The 21,792-nt window shown below is 44.6% G+C and overlaps 1 protein-coding gene across 1 annotated transcript in view; it reads right to left on the bottom strand.

Moving 5' to 3' along the window:
• Positions 1–21,792, bottom strand: part of LOC142764763 (uncharacterized) — a 422,070-nt gene that overhangs the window by 92,585 nt on the left and 307,693 nt on the right. The window contains exon 6 of the mRNA XM_075865291.1: positions 16,780–16,803. Coding sequence (XP_075721406.1) covers positions 16,780–16,803 — 24 coding nt within the window. The remainder of the gene's footprint in view (positions 1–16,779; positions 16,804–21,792) is intronic.

The following is a 21,792-nucleotide window of genomic DNA, read 5'->3' as shown; positions in this document are numbered from 1 at the left end:
GTACAAGCACACAACGCCTGCTGGAATTGGGATTCCATAATACCTTCGAGGAGCTGGCAGCTTCCACACTCATTGCTCAGTGAGAACAACTAGGTCGCACACCACAGGGGAAATTTCTCTTACAAGGACTGGGATATCCTGTCTCACCGCAATATTGTTCTAAAGCCACCAACTCACTCTCACAAAATGTCGGACAGCGCATCATGGTGCAGCCCATCCCTCGCAATATGCATCCATACCCCCATAGAGGACGCCGAAAAGCTCGAGTACAGAGGACGCAGCGACTGTAGAATAGCCCTGACGTTTCTTATTCAGACGTTGGTCCTTACCCTGAACAGCAAGGGCAATCTCATGCTTTCGCTCTCGGTGTAGTCAACCGGGGTAAACTTGTCAACCCCGCCTCCACACGTACCTCAACTTCCGCGTCAGCCGAGGCAACTGCCATCACTCTCGCCATTCAAAAGTCAGACAAACAGGATGTCTCTGCTTACGTTATCTCAGACTATAAGACAGCTTGTCGCGTGTACATCAAGGACATTTTGTCTACAAAGGCCATCAAGCAATTGGGAAACGAACTCTTTGACCATGGGTTAGTCTAGTATTCATCCAATACGGGCCAGGATGGCAATGAATTATTCATTGCCAAGCTCCAGTACTCAGAGGCGGAGCCCCACTACCGCCCGCTGCTGAAGAGAAAACTGATCAAAGACTGACCCAGCGCGAAATTTTAGGGAAACAAAGATTAGATCACCGCATCATGGCACCTCCCCATATGGACCTCAGCAGACATCAAGCTTGAGACTGGTGCCACCTGCAGACTAATACATTCCCAAACTTGCACAAGCTTCACATGATGTACCCGGCAAGATATCCTAATTCATGCCAGTGGTGCAGAGATACCCCTATTACCTACAGCTGTCCAAAGCGACCTGTTACAGTTGACACAGGACATACGCACCCAATACCTACGTGGTCGTGAAAGGCACGACTTGCTGAGCGGACCCTGGGAAGCCAAATAGACCCCTTTGGTAGACCCGCCGAGCTGCTATAGCCAATGCAGCCTTAGAAGAAAAGCCCAACCCGCGATAAACCACTTTTTATTATTGCATGTTGTTTCTTTCTCTCTCTTTATACAGCCAGCACTTCGTAAACATAAATTTTGCTGAGATGTTTCTGGTAGACGCACTGTACGCCAGTGCCCCAAAGATATAGGTGATTTGAGAAGCAGGACAAAAATACTAATTGGCGCGAAAAGTGCACCTTCTAGAGCAGGGTCTCAAGCAACGAAAAATTGGAAGAGAAGATGTATTTCATGTGTTTCAAAGACAATGTGTATAGAATGCCTAACTCAGCGTAGACTTACGCCAAAAAATTGTCGAAAAATTGCAATGTCGTCATTCTTAAATTTTGGTCGCCACGCGCCTCTGAATATCGCCAATTTGGCGAAAAGTAGCTGCCAGTGGCAACCCTGGTTTTAGCTTGCGCCTGCGGCGTTTCAGCGTTTTATGAACACCGTGCTGACTGTATAGAAGTGGCATACTTGCCTTTTGTACTTGGGCAAAGTCAAGTAGCAAATTGGGCTACTTGGAAAACATACTCATCTCGATCAGCGCACAAAAGGGACAAAACACATGAAAGTGCAAGACACTAGCGCTGTGTAAAAACTGTAAACATATATATATATATATATATATATATATATATATATATATATATATATATATATATATATGTGTGTGTGTGTGTGTGTGTGTGTGTGTGTGTGTGTGTGTGTGACGCTATGATGAATGGGAGACGTGGCCTGGCTCACACTCCATGTTTATTCTACTCTGCACTTCTTCCTTCTCGGCTTCTACCAATCATCGCTACATACGTCACACGATTCCCCCTCCCCCCGAAAAAAGGCATGGATTACGAACAAGGAAAAGTACACAAGGAGAGGTTGATAAGTCACAAATGTCAAAATGCACAATTGGTTTCATGGTCCCGTGGTGTTCCGTAAACTCGCAAAGCTTCAAGAAAGAGTGCAGCAGTCCGGTTAACGCAGGAGTTCTGGTGGGCGAGGCTGATGGTTGCGTCCTGGATAACACAAGAAGGCTTTGGACGTGGAGATAGCGGAAATCGCAGCTGGCATTCTTGTGAAGAACAAACGAGGTTCGAACGCCTTGCAGAATGGACAGTTCGGATATCGTAGGCATGGATATCTTCGTCTTGGCACAGGTCGTGCAGGCAGCTTGCGTGCGCGTTGATCGAGGTTGATTGGGTGCTGCCTGTGTTTCTGCCGAGTACAAGGAATGCTTTTGTGGCTTTTGGAGATTTTCCTATGGCGATGTCGCAGATGGTTTGATAGAAGGCACATTCTTGATCTTTGGTGGAGAATGTATCCACGACGATGGGTCTTTTTGCAATGTTCTTTGAGCCTTAAAAGTGGTTTCGATGAGGTTTCCTTTTGTCGTTGACAATGTTGAAGTATACGTTGACGTTGTAGTTTCTTGGTTTCGTCGACTTGCTTGTGGTGTGTCATTGATCGTGTTGTGTAAGGATTCTTAGCAAGTCCTTCGCAGGCTTCTACGACGTGAACCAATGCAGATGTTTCCGGCACAAAACAATGTGCGGTGTTTCGTGCACTTGAATCTTCTGTATTCATAAATCGTTCATTGTTGGTGGTTGCCTGAAGATTACTTGTGTCATCAGAAGTCGCACCTGTGCTTTTGCTTTCATTGTTGGCAGTGAGGTTGCGTACTGGATTCACGTCACTTCGATTTTGTAATTGATTAACACTAGACGCTTCTGCAGAAGACTTTCCTTCTCAAGATGCTGATTGTGAATGCTTCTGTCTTTGTGGCACTGCTGAGCTGAATGCCAAGTCAGTTTGCAAAGTACGCATGCGGCATGAGGTATTAAATGCATCTCGGTCATCAATAGCGGATTCAATTCTTTTATGCAGCAGTGAGTTGAGCATTGGTGATATATCCGCGGATGAGGAACCAGGTGGAAGGTTGGGAACACGACCACGTGGTCTTTCCGTGAGCATGTGGCTAACTTCACCTGACGGGAATTGTACATTCATGCTCTGTACTCGAGTGCGTGAAGGCTGCTTATGACTGCGATGACTGAGTTTGAATGCACTGAGAGTGCGTGGGCTAATCGAATCTTTATTATAGTCTTGAAACCAGATGATCATTCCTTCTTTTATCTTCTGCCAAGACTCGTCGTTGTCGAATATGTGGGTGACGTAAAACTTAAATGCCTCACCGGTGACGTAGTCGCTGAAGTTCGTAACCATCTCCCGTTCCGACCAAGATGCAGCGGTAGCGTGGAACTCAAACAGGTCGAACCAGTTCTGTACAGGTCCATCGTCCGCTGCTCCGGTGTACTTGGGGATGGGAAGGTCGTCTGATGCTGCTGTCATGATGCTTGGTGGTCTTGGTGGTCCGCGTTCGGTCACTGCGTCTCGCTGAGGTCTTCGATGATGATGGCTGGTTGCTGTGTGCGGCCAGGAGATGATTCCGTAGTCGATGTATGGTCAGGGCGTCTTGTGGAGAACTGCGTCGATGATGAGACACTGGTGAAGTGGCTGGGAGGTCTTCATCCTGTCGACTCGTGTGACGCTATGATGAATGGGAGACGTGGCCTGGCTCACACTCCATGTTTATTCTACTCTGCACTTCTTCCTTCTCGGCTTCTACCAAACATCGCTACATACGTCACATATATATATATATATATATATATATATATATATATATATATATATATATATATATATATATATACAAAAATTATAAGCTCACGCACCTGTCGCCAGCTTTTATAACTGCGTACGCTTCAGCGAATTTACGTGCGTACAGGTCTGAGATTACATACAGTCGTCAGCGAGCATAACACGAACGCTCCGCAGCGTGTCCTTAAATGGTTTCATCGACACTACCGCCGTGTAGCTTTGAGTTCTGTTGCCGATATGTTACTCATCAGGCCGACATCCTACAGAAGCATACCGAGCTAATATCTAGGCAACATCACGCTGCGCTTCGTGGCTAGCATTAGTCAAAGTAGCCCACATCATGCATCGGAGAGTTTATGTTAAGCTTGCTGACGACTGTATCTAAAGCATACTTGATGACGTGCTTGGCGGGGGTGTCGAAGTTTTTTCATACCTTCATGTTTTCATCTATATATATGACACGTTTTTTCATTAGGCTTTCAGTTGTTAGACAGCACTTGTGTCGTTACTTTCTTATGTTTCTGTTCGTTTTGTGTGCTGATTGAGATGAGTACTTGGGCGATATCGTCGTGTTTTTCTCAAGCTTTGAGAAGCATATCAGGCGCGTTTAAGCTAAACTTCAAGCAATGAAAAGCTCTGAACTCTCTTTAGAGCCAAAAAAGTGCCGCTTTGCAAACGAGGAACTCTGGTTATTTGGTAACCTGATGATCAAGTCCGCAGTACGCCCCGACTCGCAGATTACAAGAACCTTCGCTGCATTCCCGCTACATGACGACAAGAATGCCTACATTGATTTCTTTTCCTGTACGCCTACTACAGGCCTTTAGTCAAAATTTTTGTCCACATTTCCGCGCCACTTACTAGCCTTAGAAAGAGCGATGTTCACGTGGGAAAAGCAGTAGTAGGAATCCTTCTTTCAAGAACTAAAACGGCGCCTGCAGACGGCGCCAATAATAGTGCACTTTCAGGAACGCGCAGACACTAAAATCTACACTAGTGCAGGCAGTGTTGGGCTCGGAGCCATCTTGGTTCATAAGATTGACAGACTTAAAAAGGTAACCGTTAGTATTGCGAGCCAGTCGTTCTGTAAGGCGGAGGTCAACTATTCCACAACAGAAAAATGGTGTCTTGCTATCATCTGGGCTACCTCCATGTTTCGCCTCTACTTCTAAGGCAGGCTTTTCAAAGTTGTGAGTGACCACCAAGCCCTCTGTTGGCCAGCTATCTTAAAAGACCCTTCAGGTCACCTCGCATGATGGAGACTGCGACTTCAGGAATTCGACATCACCGTTGTTTACATGTCTGGCTGAGAACACTCCAACGCTGACTACCTGTCTCGTGCCCCCCTCGATCCACCGCCACCCGATGCCTTAGATGACGACAGCTACTTGGGAACGATAACTGCCGACGACTTGCTGAACGACAGCGAGCCAACCCAGAACTTAGGGGCCTATTTGAATACCTCAAGCGCAAGACCACCGCAATTCTGAAGGTATTCTAGCAGGAACTTGCGCCGCTTTGATACAAAACGGCCTTCTCTAAAAAAACTCACCGCCGAGCCAAGTACCTTCTTTGGCACCTTCAGCTTTGCGACCAGAACTCCTCAAGGCCCGGAGGATGATCCCACTGCAGGAAATCTCGGTGTTTCCAGCCCGTTAGCGAGAATATCGGCAAAGTACTTGTGCCCCGTCTCACTGCCTACAACACCCACTGCGTAAAAACCAGCCAAGGCTGTCAGCGATAGGAGATATCATCAAATAGGCCAGCTGAGCTTCTGCAGCGCATCGAGCCACATCAAAGGCCATTCCAGAAAATCAGCATCGACCTACTGGGACCCTTCGCAACGTCGAATTCCTTAAAGATATGGATAGTCCTTGCTTCTTACTACGTCACCCGTTACGCCGAGACAGAGACACTGCCTAAAAAAAGTTGCGCCGAGGTAGCAAAGTTCTTCGTCGTGAACATCATCCTGCGTCATAGTTCCCCAGGGGTGCTCATTAACGACATAGGTATGGCCTTCACTCGGGCATTAACTTTGGTTGTCTTGACACACAGCCAGAGAAGCCACCGCTGGATGACAGCATACCACTCACAGACCAACTACCTCCTTGAGCAGCTAAAGAAGACAATCACCGACATGCTGGCAATTTACGTCGACGTCGAACACAAGACTTGAACGGCTTTCTTCTATACCTAACCTTCACATACAACACGGCGGTGCAGGAGACGATGCGGATGTCGCCCTAGAAGTGGGTCTACGGAAACAGCCCGTCCACCATGTTTGACGGCATGTTGCCCAACGTCACTGACGTAGAAAACCCCTACGTAACTCTCTACCTTCAACGCGTCGAAAAAGCATGACAACTCGCCTGTCTCCACATCAAGAACCAACAAATGATCGACAGCCACCGTTCCAATTTTTGACGACCCTTCGCAGAATGCGAAACCTGTGACCGTGTTTGGGTGTGAATGCCGATATACCGACGTGAAGTGAGTGAAAAGCGTCTGCGGTGGTACTTCGGACAGTACAGGCAAGTTCAAAGTCCTGGCGTACTTGAATACGAGGTTGTCTCCTACTGCATCGCGAAGTCTGAAGTCGTTCATGTTGTGCGCATCCAGCCGTTTCATCCACAAATGAACCTAAGAACCGTATTATTTGTTATTGTTTCTCCGTTATTGTGGTTCATTGCTTGAAATAATTTATTGTTTCACTTTTTACTTTACTGTAGTAATTTTTATTGTTCCCCCTGTGCCCCGATTTAAGTATCGGGACACTTCTTCTTCACACAGGCGCAAAGCCACGCACGTTTCTCATTTTCTTTTTTGTTATTTTCGTTTTCGCACAAAAAGCCCGGGTCAGGAATGCTCAACACAAACACCGCCTGTTTGTTCAAGAAGGCTCGCGATAATTCTAGTTCTTTCTGTTAATATTGTGGATAAGAAGCGAACACTCGAGATTATTTGAGAGCTTGCCTGACGACCGGTGATAAGGCTGGAATATTCGACAGTGCATGTGTGAATGCCGACGCGCTTTGTCGCTTGTTGATTGATCGACGGCCGACGCTCCATTCGTCGCTATCAGTCCCAGTGTCTTGCTCTAATCTGACTTTCCTTTTAGGGGACTACAAGTCTGGCCGAATAAACAGTTTAACCTGAACATTTTGTTCACGTCACAACCCCGTGACAGTATCAAATGTGCAAGCATCATGAGCTATAAGAGGCATCGTATCAAAGCCCAACCAGCCGCTCGCATTTAAATATTATTATTGAAACTCATTTCCGAACAAAAATTGTACTCTTCGCAAATATTGTCGACCATCAGCAAGCAACAACCGCCATGCAAAAGCGTTTCCCTAACTGCATAAGGTCATGCAACGCCGTGATAGGGACCTCAAGGACATGTTCGGACAAGCAAAAGTAAACCTGGTTATCGCTCCCATAACACCGTGTTCTAGTTAAAGATGGAGGACTTGCAAATACGTTCCAGATGATGTTACAGTGAAATACATCGAAAGTACTTCCACCTGTCACATAAAATGTAGTTTCCCTAGCACATGCTCCAACATTATTTCCATGATCGAACGTTGACATTGCCACAAGCGGCACACTTGCAAAAGCAAAATACTTGCTAGTGTTAGGCTAGACAAGAATCTCGCGGTTACGGCAAAGAAATTACTGAAAACAGTATTACATCTTTTTAATGTTGCCGGTTAGAAAATTCGCGACCTCAAACAATCAATAATTCAGTCAAATTTTAGGTTCTCAAGCATTGTGTTTGTAGTGATGTGCAATGGGGAACAGTTGTTTATATTATGGAAAGGGGTGGCTAGCATGGTGTAGGCTATATGGGCAAGGTTAAAAGAATGGTAGACGCAAAATAAAGGGTAGTGTTCTGGCACTTCGTCCAATAACGCGTGAACGCTGCATGATTGAGTGGGAGAGGGCAATGATGGTGTAGGATGCTGGCCCATGATAGAAAAGCTGCGCTAAACTATCATGGCGGCAACAACATTACGTTCAACAGCGCTGGATGAGAAGCTTGTTTAGTCACTTAGGTGGAGACAGCTTGCGTTCTTGCTGTTTTTCTACCACATTTTTATTTCCTGACAAGGCACCGCGCTGCTATAGCGTAGTCATGGCGTAGAGATAGTGCTTATGCTGTTGCCTGGACTTTTTGTGTATTGTTGTGTGTTTTATGTTGAGGTCATCGACAAAAGCAGAACTTCTTAAATAAGTATATTTTGAGATATGCGCGAACTGAGTCAGCAGTACCCACTGGTTTTCGAAGTACAATTCTTTGTTGGTAACAAAGTAATTAGTCTTTGAATACACAAATTTCAAATACTTCTGCACACTGTCGTTGCGCATCGCAGATATGGACGTGGCAGTTCGGGCACGCCGGGAAGTCGTCATATTACCTCTTTGTTGACTGAATTATGCAAAACGGCGTTCTCAGACACGGAGATGAAGATGGGACAGGCGGTGCTTGAAAAAATGGCTGTTGGAGAAAAAAGGCAACCATATATATATGGAACACTGCTTTTCAATCATTATGATCACACGCACTTTGCAAATTCACATATTTTCCCGTAGATAGGTAACTCCTTATATGACAGGGCAATTGATGGTTTAGAAATACAGTTACTTGCCAACCTAGTAATCCTTTCAGCCTCGATTGTTTCGTGGTTCAGCTAAACAGTGCTCATACCGACAATTGAACACTCATTAAAAATTGGCGTACACATACTACGGACATCGTCACTTGCAGTATCACTAGAATCTTGAATTTCTGCAATGCTTGCAGTGGGCACAAGAAAGTCACCCCTATTTTGTGTGACGTTGTAACGGTGTACGGTCAACTGTTCGGGGTAACACGTATGCGCGTGGCCGGCAGTCCACGGGGCGGTAACTGCTAGCGAGATTTGGTAAGCGAAGCATGCACACCGATTCGCAAAGGCGGTACTTGTCCACGTCGTCTGCAACTTCCCTGCCCTACGCTCGGCGCGTGCTAGCGACAAGCTTGCTATGCTCGCTGCGTCGACAAATATTTTCCATGTCTGTTATCAAAAGCGGCTGGCCGGTTTAAATGGCGTTTGAAAAGCTTACGATTACATTTTCATTGAGCCCTCACACCAAGCTACGCGAGTGATGGGCTTCGTTATCGCTTTCACATGATTCCACAGCTGGGGGCGTATTGTTTCTCTGACTTCATTTTCGGTGGATTATTCTATCGCTGTGGTCTAGTGGCTAAGGTACTCGGCGGCTAACCTACAGGTCGTGGGATTGAATCCTGGCAGCGGCGGCTGCATTTTCGATGGAGGCGAAGTTGCTGTAGGCCCATGTGCTCAGATTTTGATGCACGTTAAGAAACCCCCGGTGGTCGAAATTTCCGGAGCCCTCCACTACGGCATCTTTCATAATTATATGATGGTTTTCGCACGTTAAACCTGACATATCAACATCATTTTCGGCGGAGCAAATTCCTAGAAGCAGGATGGCTTGAGTGCCTGAGGACAAAAAGCTTTGAGTATTCGAGCAGTACACCAAAAAATAGAGCCAGCGTACTGCCGCTGTCATCATGAAAATGCCACTTAAGACCGTTAATAGAGTTATTCAGGCCTTCAGAGATGAAAACAGAATGAAGAACGCCCCTAGAAATCCAAGACCACGAGTGACAACAAAAAAGACGACATGAATATCGTGGTGCACATTGCTGACAACCCTGGAGCTTTAGTTAGTGAAATATGCCAGTGCCTTTAACTGACCGCTTCAAAAATAACTGCGAAGTGGCGGCTGACTGAAGCAGTACTGAGGAGCAGGATGACAGTGCAAAAGCCGCTGCTTACAACCATTGACAAATCAAAGCGCCTGTCATTAGTCCTGCAGCATGAAGCCTGGTCCATTGACGAATGGAGCCGAGTGGTCTTCAGCGATGAGTGCACATTCACGACCAAATGGGATCAGAGGACCCGTGTCTGGCGTCCACATAGAACTCGGTATGTTGAAAATCTTGCAAGTTTTTTCAGTTTCCTAACCTCACAACAATTGCCATTGTAAACAATGTGATAATTTGAGCTTAAACGCGCCAAAGTCTAAAACAAAACTCAGGTCTCACAGAATCGCTGCGATTGAAAGTCCTTTAGAAATTATACCTTCATTTCATACACCCATAGTGCCACATGCTTGGGTTGAAAAACATGCCTACAACGAATATTATATTATCAAGATGAAACCCTTGATTTTAATGTAATCCTAATAATATCTGCTGGTTAGCATCCCAAATCCACGATAGGGTTATGAGGGATGCCAGTGGGGAGGACTGTGCAAGTTGGGACCACTTCACCTGGGGTTCTTTAGAGTGCAGTTTTATATAAGTGAACGAACGACAGCATTTTCGCCTTAATAGTAATGTTAGGTTTGCTGTTTCGTCTCGTATTTCTTTTGTTTTAACATGATTGGCATTACAAGACCTGAGTCACGCTACACAGCCTTTTACAAGCTTTTTTGTTGTGTTTGTCCCTACTATAGGTTCAGGCCTGAGTATGCGTAGTGAATATCAGCAAAAGGTTGGGCTGTGGTGAGCATTTGCGGATGCATCAAACATGATGGCCTCGGACCCCTGATGCGCATACAAGGAGCCCTCACAGCAGATAAATTCTTCCATATCCTGGACACCGCCACCTTCTCACATATCACCAGTCACGTCACAACACAGCATGACTGCATTTTCCAGCATGATTGCTCGCCAGTGAACGCTGCCGAAAAGATTGATCACCTGCTAGTGTAGCGTAGAGTATCGGTCCTCATGTGACCCCTACAGTCTCGTTACTTAGGTATTCGAGAAAATGTGCAGGAAAGGATGAAGGAATCACTGTCTCACCTAATTCTTTATGAAAAATCTGCGGGTGGCCTCTGGGCAGTAGTCAACGAGGTGCGGGAGCGCCTAAGTGTGACTCATTTATCACAAAAGCCCTCTACAGGTATCTGCCCGACAGGATGAAGGCCATAGTCGATGCCCAAGGTAACGTCACCTGGTACTAACAGGAACCGCTATTTCAGCACGAAGCATTTTAAAATCATATGAGGACCGGAAACTTCGAACTCACCACATATTTAACTGCATCCCTAAAACAATGAAACCAAACGTCTAGGTCTAGATGACGTTTCGTGCTCATTGTCAACGTAGTCATCAGCAATATGAATGTAATTTTTTTCAGTGCCTAGTTCTGTTTGTTTGCACAGATGTGTATTTTATTTTGTGTTTCACAGGGCACAAATGTATTTCTTTACCTTGGCTATATAGAAATGCCTCGAGGCTACAGACCTGGCCTCACTCAACCGGTCTGCGACAGGCTTCCTCGACCAACTGCCATGGTAAAGCAGATCAACCACTTTTGCAGGTGGTGTTTCACTACATTGAAAAATATCAAGTTCCTATGAAAGCTTCCACGCTTGCGCTCGCGTTAGGCCTATGTACGCTAAGTTGAAAAAGGGTGATTTACCACGCTCTTTGTGAAGCTTCTCAAAGTTCTTCAAAAAAGATGAGGAAAACAATCGGGAAGCGTGGCAGACGCAACTGCTTCGGTGCGAAGCTCACCGAATGGGCCCTCAATGACAACCGTAGCGATTGCTAACCAAAAACTCTGCTCCTAGATGACTTGCCTGATCCACGCGCACTCTACTGTAAAGTGATCTGGAGACACAAAGAAAGAATGGACAACATTGATGGTTGCCGCTGAGTTTTGAAGTGCTCAATACGTTTTTCCATTGACACTAATTTCCTAGAGATATGGGTTCAACAACTACGCGTTCCTTTTCGATTCTCAAATTGTTGCTAAAGCGAACTTTTGTTTACAGTTTACTGCGATGTGCTATTCTCTTTCGCAGTTATAGCAGACTAGCGGCTTCCGTGACTCAAGCGTTTTTTGTGGAATCAGTGTACTGTTTAGGAGCCTCACTCGATTTCTACGCTTTCGTTTGCCCTTCCCCTACAGTGTCCTTCGTAAGAAACGGGTCCTTCCTGAAATTATGGCATGGAGTGGGTTTCCGTTCATCAGGTTTTTTTAAAGCCCTCCTTTCTTTCAACTTTTTTTTGACGCGCACTGCCATACTACGTAAATTTCGCCGAGTATATTACTCCTTAGCTAATTCTGCTGCTTTGTTTAGCTTACTTCGCCAAGCTGTCCTGCAGCCAATGTTTGACGTCATCCTCGAAGCAGCAGTAGAATCGTCACGCTTACGACGTTCGTGCCTTTCTGCTTCTTCGTTGCCGCAAAGTTCTTGTCTTTTTGCCTCTTCGCGAAGTTCTCGCTGTGCAGCCTCCTCGCGAGGTGCTTGATATCCGCCCAGGCCTCATCGACTTCCTGAGCTGTCATCCACTGTTACGACTCGAACCGCCACTGCCACTTTGGCGTAGCGGGCCGAGGTCATGGGCCGCCAAGCTCACCACTATTCGGTAGCGGGTGTTTCTCAGCTCGCGGCTGCTTCTGAGCAGAGCTGATAGACGGAGTGGATAAAACGACGGTCAGTTAAGGCAACATATATGTGCAGCATAGAGGAGTTACATATTCAGCACTAAGGCCACCAGCTTAGGAGCTCGAGGAGCGCAGATGTCTTCGAGCGATCTGCTCTATCGTCAGGTCTCTGACACATAGGCCGGCTGCTTGACATCGCAGCGCTTGATTCTTTATAGGCTCCGGGTGAATCCTTACGTCAGCAACTTCCAATTAGAACCACCGCCTGCCCCGGCGTCATCCTCCTTCAATCAGGAACCGACGCGCTGGATTGAACCCGTGCGCGAGTGGTATTGCCACGCCTTGCGTAAGACTCGTCAGACTGCATGGCGTCGATTGCATCACCGAATTGAAATAGGACCCGTAGGTTGAGGGAGCTTGTCGTGCGTTGCGTAAGACACACCGGTGCTGCCGGGCTAGATTACGTTGTTAAGGTGATTGCGTCAGGCAGGCTCACTCGCTGGCCTTGAAGCTGATTGCCTTTGCAGAAGCAATGAAGTTCGGTCTTGGTTTTCAGGCATAACAGCGCCCTTAAGGTTGGTGCACACCGGTTACTACCAGCGGTGTGCACCAACCTGCATTAGAATGCTATGGCGGCGTCACTGTTTTTGTATCAACAAATCTGCTTGAGTAACGGCTGCTGGGGTAATATTTTGGTGCCAGATTGTGGAGCTGTGTGAATTGAATAAGACGATGTCATTCAAACAGATATGTGGTCCTTCTATCGCTAGTCTTCATCGTCTGTATCTGCTTTTTGGAATGAAATCAACTTCGTGCTTGGTATCTTATCTCACTGCGTTGCGAGTCTTTTAACCTGTATCACTAACCTATTCTTCACAAGTCAGCTAAAAAATCGAAAATGATTCCCGCGTTTTAAAAAGAGTGTGCTTGCCTTTCAAATTATATTCCTATCGCTATTGTCCTCTTTTTCAGCAAGTTTATTGAAAAGTGTATTGATAAGTGCCCTACCACTTACTACGCAGAATTTATTATACTTTCCTCAAATTAATTTGGATTGAGGGCAAGTCATTCGGCTGAGTGTGCTATAATTTTTTTTCACAGGTGAAATAAAATGTTCCATAGATGCTGGTTTCTATGCAGAATCAGTTTTCGTATAGCTATACAAAGCATTTCACTGAATAAGTCATGTCCCCCTCATTTCTAACCTACTGGCAGGAGAGGTCGATGGGCCCGCGCTGAGGCTTTTAAGAAGTTAAACAACAGAAACACAACAAGCTGAGTGCGTTGGGTATTAGATTTCTAATTTTAGAATAACCGAAAAGCGTGTTTCGCAGGGTTCCATACAGGCCCACTACCATTCTCACTGTACACAAATGAGCTGCCTAGCCACCTATAACAAACGAAAGCTTTTCTTTACGCAGATGACACAATGTTGCTTGCTAATGATCAATCACTAACTGCTTTTATATCCTAGTTGAACACTGATTTGAGCAAAATTTTAGCAGTTTGCAGCTTTAATTCGCTGAAAATTGTAGTGCACACGTATCCTGAAGGATTACGGCCACGAGCGTGGGTCTGGTCTGAGCGAGCCGCAGGGCACGCAATAACCATTGCGTGGCGAGAACAAGGTGCTGCTACTGGTCGCAATACTTTATTGCCTGTGGCAACACCAAAAAAAGGAGTACGGAGCCCGTTAGAAAAGGCGCGGCGGGGAAGCGAATGCGCTTATCCACGCCACAGGCGAGAAGTACTACACAGGGTGCCACGAGCACGTCCCGCGGGCAAAAGTGATTCACAGTGACACCGGCACAAAGAGCCCGGTCGCTCGAGCGAGGGCAACAGCTCCACTCACGTTGGCTTCCGAGAGGTACGGGTCGGCATAGTATGACCATGCACTAGAACAGCGCACCTCTCTTGGGCCTAGCGTTCGAAAGGGGAGGGCGATAAAATGTCAGCGTTCACCGCGGGCACAAGGTGACGTTGGCGATGTCCAAAGGGGTCTCAAACAAAGGGAGCAGACGGATAAAAAAAAAATGCGTGCTTACCCCATGTCGTCCCATAGCGGTCTCTATCACTCCTGACACGCGCGCGCGAAACGTCCCAAGACTCCCCGCATGGTGCCACAGTCGGCATCCGCTACCGGGTGAGAGGGGTAACCGTCACTCCCCACTCCCCCAGCGCGGAAGGCCGCGGAGGAGAAGAGAGTGATGTCAGGACATGAAGACGCAAAAAGAGGTAGCAAAGCCAAGACAAATATGGCGGGCTAGCTATGATTTCCACAAAATGAAGCCCTGCAAAGCTTTGTTTGTGCTTTATAATTCCCGTCACAGAACACTAGAAATTCTTCGCACTGTATTGCTTCATTCGGATGATGTTAGTGCAGTTAATGAATATCACGTTCTTAGTGTTACTTTAGATTCAAACTTAAATTACAAAACACGTCACCCATTTCGTGCGCAGACTTGTGCTTGAACTGCGCAGGCTTATGTCTTGAAATTTTTATGAAAGATTGGTACTACTTGAGCAAATCTACACTATTAATCCTGTGTTTATTCACTCTCATCTGAACTACGACATCACGTCATGGGGTATCACTTATGCAACATATAAAGCACCACTACGAGATTTAAATAATCAGGCCATCTGTATAATAAAGTTCAGCTCACTGAGCTGCTGTTTGTCTGATATGCTTCATAAAGACAGAATGATCTGTCTACACAGCTTTTTAAATACAATTTCAGAAGATTGTTATTCAAACCAATGAATAACTCACCTGCAGTGAACACATTCCTAAAGCTGTTCTACTTAACACCATTGGAGCAATATTTGCTGCTATCATCAATCTTCACTGTCCTTAGTCCATAATAATTATGGAAATCACTGTGGTTGTTTCACGTTGTTATCGACATGGAATAATTTTCTTCTAACGTTAAGCACCCTCATCATTAGCTCTTTTTAGAACACATTCGCGTTTCTTCTGAATACCCTAAAATTCTAAGATGCGTATTATTATCTACACTTGTTTATATTCTTGTTGGGATACCTTGAAATGAAAAGGGAGATATTTATGCTTCGATGACAGCCCATGAAACAATATCAGAAGTATACATTCCCAACAAAGACAGCCTGCGCGCACTTGATCTAGCTTTGTTAGGAAAATGGCAGCAACAGTGGGAATTGTGCACGAGTAACAAGCTTCATCTATTGAAGCCTTTACTTGGTGAATGGAAGACCTGTTGTCACCAAGAACGGTTTATCGTAGTTATATATTGCCGACTTCTCGTTCGGCACGCCCAATTAACACACAATTTATTTATTCACAAAGGAACAACAACCAATATGCCAAAAATGCCAAGAATCGTAATCATTTATGCAAATCTTAATGGAATGCCCCGCAATCGAAACATAGAGGTAAACTATTTTAGCGCACTATACAAACAACATATAACTCTAGACCCGCCTCTACTTCTAGGATATAATTGTTTAGTAACCCCATGTGACGTGATGAACTTTGTGAAAGACTGTGTTTTTTTAAACAAGCCCTAAATCTTCATCATCTGAATAACTGTTTCTGGAACACCTTAATCCTGGTGCAACATAGCCCGAATTGCTTTAGAGCAACCCAAACCGAATTAACAAACAAACTTTCTCATATTCAAGTGCTCTGAATAGTGCCACAGCTACGTCTCTTTTTTTGCCCTAATTGGTTTTTGTTTTAATTAGTAGATATTTTTGAGCTTTTTTCCGTATTTTTTCAATGTTCTAAGCAGTTCTAAGCAATGTTCTTTATAGTACCTATCATTGTTAAAGTATTACTTTCTTTAGTCTGTATTTCGTTTATTTGTATAACGTATTCTACGTTCTGGACTAGTTGTATTTTACTTGGACATATATAACACGTTTCGTGACAGGACGTCCGCCTTCAGCCCAGTGGTCTGGGATCTTCATCTGTATATTTACATAGTTATTTCTTCATTTTCTTATTTACTAACTTTTAATGTACCCTCAAGGCTTTACAGCATTATAGAGAGTAGGGGCAAAAAACAACGAATAGAAGATAACAGTCCAACTAAGATATCTGAAATGCAATCATTACAGATAATCAGTAAAACGAAAACCACAAAAAATATGTTTAAAAGAAAAGAGCAGTATGAACATAGGATACCAAAAAAAGAAATAAAGAGGTCGCAGCATCACGTTATAATGTAGTGCAGTCAAAGTGACGTGTTTAATACATTGCGGAATGTGTCAGAGCTAGTAATACCGATGAGTGATGTGGACAGGTGGTTGCAGTTACGGGACGTTTTCCGAAGAAAAACACCAGAATACGTCAACGTATTGCTACGACGGATGTGTACATTGAGGTTGTCATCTAAACGAGATGATATGAGAGGTGCAGGCTCTAATAAACGTGATTTTAAAATGTGATTTTTTAATGTAACATGTTTTGTGAAACATGAAAGTAAATGAACTGGAACGGAAACAGGTACTGAAAGTGCCTGAACCAGCAAAGGAAGGCTAACTTTGTAAATTTATTACCTTGGTGGGTGCAGACACACTTGATAAGTATGACATACTCACCTTTACTGTTATTGCACTGTTTCACTAAAAGAGAAAATAAAAAAAAATATTACATTTAGCTTATTCATTCCTTCTGTTTAACCAAAGTAAAAAGTGAAATTATTGCTCGCATGGTGCACAATTCAAAATAAATTGTAAGTACTCGTAATCAAGAGCTTTATGTTTTGTTGCACTACGAAATAGGCCTCTATATAGAAGCTACCGAACATCATATATACAGGGTACCCAGGCATCTACTGCTAGAGTACCAGAGTTTTAAAACAAGCCAGTGGTTTCTATAACAACCCAACCAAATGCATGTTGATGAGTATCCTACGGAGCAACTCAATAATTTTAGTGTTCTGCGTAACTGATTCATTGGGCATTCTGACGTGACTGACTTTCCGAGGTGGTGAGAGCATTCTGATAAGAAGCTTGTTTGAGGGTTTGCAAAATGTTCAACTGGATAGGTATGAACTACTTGTCTAGATCAGTGTGTTATGCTCATAAAAGATGCCCGTGGCATTCAAAACATTCAACAAAGTTTGTTCTAAGCCATGTAAAGCCTATGAATTGGACTAACGTGGTCACAGACTACACCACACCCTACACCATAACACGAGCTCTTGAAACAAGCTTGAAGCTGTGCCACAGATATCGTAGAATTCGTACTACACGATGTGATATTCCAACATGGAGCTTTCTATAGAGATTCAGATCCGGCACCCTGCAGTCTTGCCGAGCGACGCAACGCTCACTACGCCGTATTGAATTAACAATAGTCTCACGTAGCGTTTCAACCGCGCACCTGAACCACTCTGACTAGGACCTTGCTCTACCATACGTGACACTTTCCAACAATCCTTCACACCATGACACTGTCGGTTACTACCTATTTTTCTTGTTATTCAGCCGTGAACCTACACTGCCCCTTGACAAAACCAATCCGTATTCAGCAGCTCTGATTACCCTGGCTACATAAGCGCACTCGTTTTTTTATGGCCAAAGACGACCAAAGGCGTTTCTAAGATCATCTACATCGGGCTATGAACGCTTCTCCCTGTTCTTCGCTTCTCATAGAATCTCCGACCTGTCGCATTGGCTTCTCGGAAAACCCACTTTCTCGATACACAGGCCCATGTCGAGAGCTTTGTGTGGTGATTCCCGTAACTAAAAAAATTGCTCCTGTCGGCTCATGCTCTCCATCTCCCTAACAGGCAAGCGACCTTGTGCGCGTCGCATGCTTGAAACCATACCGCTCTCCCAAAACGGTGACATCTAAGTGTGTCACAACTGCTGCATCTCTCAATGGGGATCAATCAGTGCTAGATGCAGATTGCTAGCTTCTTGAAGCATGTGTGTACCGGACAAAAGTGACGTAGACCTCTATCTCTGTTCTCATGCTCTAGGCTGTACCAGTGAGAGCTGCCAACGCTAGAGTAAATATGGTTTGTAAACAGTTTATACTGGAAGCGAATCATCAATCATGTAACAATCTGGTTGCTTGTCGGCTGTTTTCAGGTGTTAGCTAGGTGATGTAGTTTCTAGATTGCTTCCAAGTTGCTGCTAGGTGTTTGATAGGTCAATTTAGATTATTTCTACATTGATTGTCTGCGCACAGAAGTTGAATCACATAGACTGTCCCAGGCACGGCGCAGTTGTCTAATTCCCAGAGACAAACTCGCCCTGAAACCTTCTCTTTGCACTTCTCAAATACCTAAGGGCACATCGTTATTCGCATAAGACATCCACCGCCTCGGGGTCTTCTCTACCATCGCCTAGTATTTTCTCGCACGTACATGGGTCTTCGGCTTGACACCGTCGCTTCACAGCCTTTTGTCGGGCTTGCCGTTGCCTTCTTGATTTTTAGTGAAGAAAGGGTCAATACTGGGTATAACGTGATTTGTGCGGCTCATACCTGTCTGAATTTACAGTTTTTCAATAGGCCACAAACGCACACACTATTGGTAGCTTAAGCAAACCGGGCTATGTCAGGCATCCGGCATTGTCTGCGGCATCCGCGCGCCGGTAAGTGTTATTTCTCCACTCTCACTCTGTCCCACAGAAACCGCTGCGGGCGAGCACGCTTATTCTCAACCCTAGCAACTGGAGCATGTGGTGCGAGAGAGTGCAGGAGAGGAAACGTGCACTGCTTCGCCGTTTCTACTCTCGCCGTTCACTTTCCTCCCTGCGCCCCACTGTCCCGTCTGCTCGCGCCTCACTCTCGACCATTCGTTGGCTGGACGCCTCTCAAGAACATTTGGAAATGTCTGCTCGAGACGCCGGTGCGAAACACCAACGTGGAGCCGAGAGCGCTATTTTTCTCACTTCTTAGTATTTATAACCATGCACGCTAACTACTAGAGCTAGAAACGCATATCTTGTTTCTTGCGACCAAAAAAAATGGCAGCAAATCCACGGAGTAAATAATGGAGAGTGGGGCGAAGCATCCGTCCGTCCATTCGTTCTTGCTTCCGTCCGTCCATGCGTGCGTCTGTGTGGACGCCCGTGCGTCCATTCGCCTGTCCGTGCATGTCTGTTCGTGCGTCCACACATCCATCTGGGCATCCGTCCCTGCGTTTGTCCATGCATCTACTCCTGCGTCCGTCCATGCGTCCATACGTCCGTGCAGCCATCTGTGCGTCCATCCATGCATCTGTCTGCGTTTCAGTTCGTCCACCTATTCAACACTCCAAGTACTGCCATCTCGCATGTTTTCATCATATATTCCTCGTATAGGAGCACCATCATTCAGCAGACATTACAAGGACTGAACGAGAGGAGGCACACGCACACTTTCTTACGGCTTGCGCTTCATGTCTACTTCCCACCTTTACCCGCCTCGAGTTTCGCGTATATACTAGTTCACTGTATTCATGGCACTGTGGCCCAACGCTCGCTAAACCTTTCTAAAACGAAGGAGGTCACACCCAGCGAGTATAACGTAGCCACCCTTTCTTGTCAGATAGTGCTCAATGTACATGCCAATGGCGGCTAAGGGGTAATGACAGACAGGAGAGTTCGGCTTTTAGTTAACGTGCATGCTGCGATTTTTTTATTGTTCAACAACGCACAGAAAAAACCTCCCAATGGCACCACGTTTGAGGTCAAAATCGAAGAATGGTGACACACTACAACTACTACTAATACTACGAGGTACGTACGGTTTCCGCTTTAAGAAGCTTCGCCCCTAAAACACCACGTGCGGTTGATGCGCGCTGTATTAAAAAAACAAGAAATGTATATTCTTCTAACGCTGGGTTCTCACTTGCGGAACGCCGTCATGGACGCTAAGCAATGCATTTGCATTTCTTCACGATTTCCTTCGGGGAGGTGGGGGCATTTTTTGGTACCGTTTCCTTAGTTACTACAACGAATATTCATACAGTTCATAAATCATGTTTTTCCAAATTTTCAATTTGTTTCGCTGAAGTAGAGATATTAAACTTTAAAATTGTGGTGAATGTTTTCACCACTAGTACCTAACTTTGGAGTTAGTTTGCATCTACGAAAATTGGTACCATTCAAATTGTAAACTGCAGAACTTCCATTTCGCTTCAGTAGCTGTATGTATTAAGTATACAAGAAAAATATACAACTGGTTATCTGAAATAGATAGGAAATAATGGTACCTTCGCAATTAATAAAAACATGGTCTTCAGATAAAACAAACGACTAGAAAGTGGTTACAGTTCTCTACAAACACTACTAAACTATTTTTAGTTAACAGCTATAAGCTCGGTAAATACTGCCAAGAACGATTTTTCCCCTTCGAGCGTTTGGTATTGCTTTTCTGGCTTCTTTTGTGAGACGTCAGTCATCTCTCTCCGCAATGTAGCACCGAGTGCGGTAAATGTTTTCCGGCAAATTGACTTTGGTTGGGAAGCCTTCAAACTTAACTTTTTTGAGTTTTGACTCCTGTCATACTACTCTGGTTAATGAAGAACAACATCCACTGTTGAATTCTTGAAATTCTGACCCTAAACAATGACAGCAAAGTTCCGGCAGCAGAAATTTTTTTACCTCAACAACTATTGTAAAATGTTTTCGTGCGCTCTTCTGTATAAATTATTCCCAAATAGTAGTGATGTTTATTAGAGCATATGCACTGCCACAATGCACGTGATTCGCCTCTGAGGGCGCTGAAAGCACTAAAGTTCAGTAATAAAGAGCGTTATGGTGAGCGTTTGAGGGTTTAGTGCCTTCATACGTTACTGTCATTTATTCAAAATAACAAAGAAAGTCCGAGCGTTGCTGCAAAAGTTGTGCTTCTTGAAGACCTTCTTCACCCTAAGCATCTAAGCGCATCGACAATCACGACACACACAAAGTGTAACGTTGTTAGGAGCTGAAAAATTTGAAACATTGTGATTCGAAGACGAAATAAGAAAATAAAAGTTGACATTGTCTTCGTGCTGCCTCATGACTTACTTCACCAATTTTTATACACAGCTGACTCTAAACAAATATTTTGAAATTTGTATTTGAATTTCTTTTACAAAAATAGTCAGAACAAAGCTCATAGGAGAGTTTGATTCACTCACTAGTTGTTTTGGAAGAAGGTTAGTTTTGTGCCACAAAAATATTTTTTAAGAAAAAGACGAATGTAAAAATTTGTCACAAAAGTACACCCCGAATCGCAAAGAAAACCAAGAATTTTTTTTTAAATTTCGACCTACCCTATGCCCTAAAAAGAGCACCTAGAGATATGCAAGGTCACACGCATATGCGCACTATGACTGTAGGGTTGCCTAACAATCTGCGCAGGAATGATACTACATTTAGTTATAATTTACACTTTACTTACTTCGCCGTAAGACATTTCGTAAGGGAGGTACGCGCGGGTGTTAGCCTAGTTCACAATCGATATAATAAATACAACAAATACAATACACAAGATACCTTTAGAAGAAAAAAACTAATATACTGGTGAGTTAAGTGTACTCTGAACATTCTCACAGTCATATATCTTGAACGTCTAAACTCTTCGATATAACAGACTATTCTTATTAGTATGAATATTGTAGACGTTGT

Source organism: Rhipicephalus microplus, chromosome 6 (genome assembly GCF_043290135.1).
Source record: "Rhipicephalus microplus isolate Deutch F79 chromosome 6, USDA_Rmic, whole genome shotgun sequence".
In the NCBI taxonomy this organism is placed as follows: Eukaryota; Metazoa; Arthropoda; class Arachnida; order Ixodida; family Ixodidae; genus Rhipicephalus; species Rhipicephalus microplus.
This window is presented reverse-complemented; position numbering and strand designations above follow the sequence as displayed.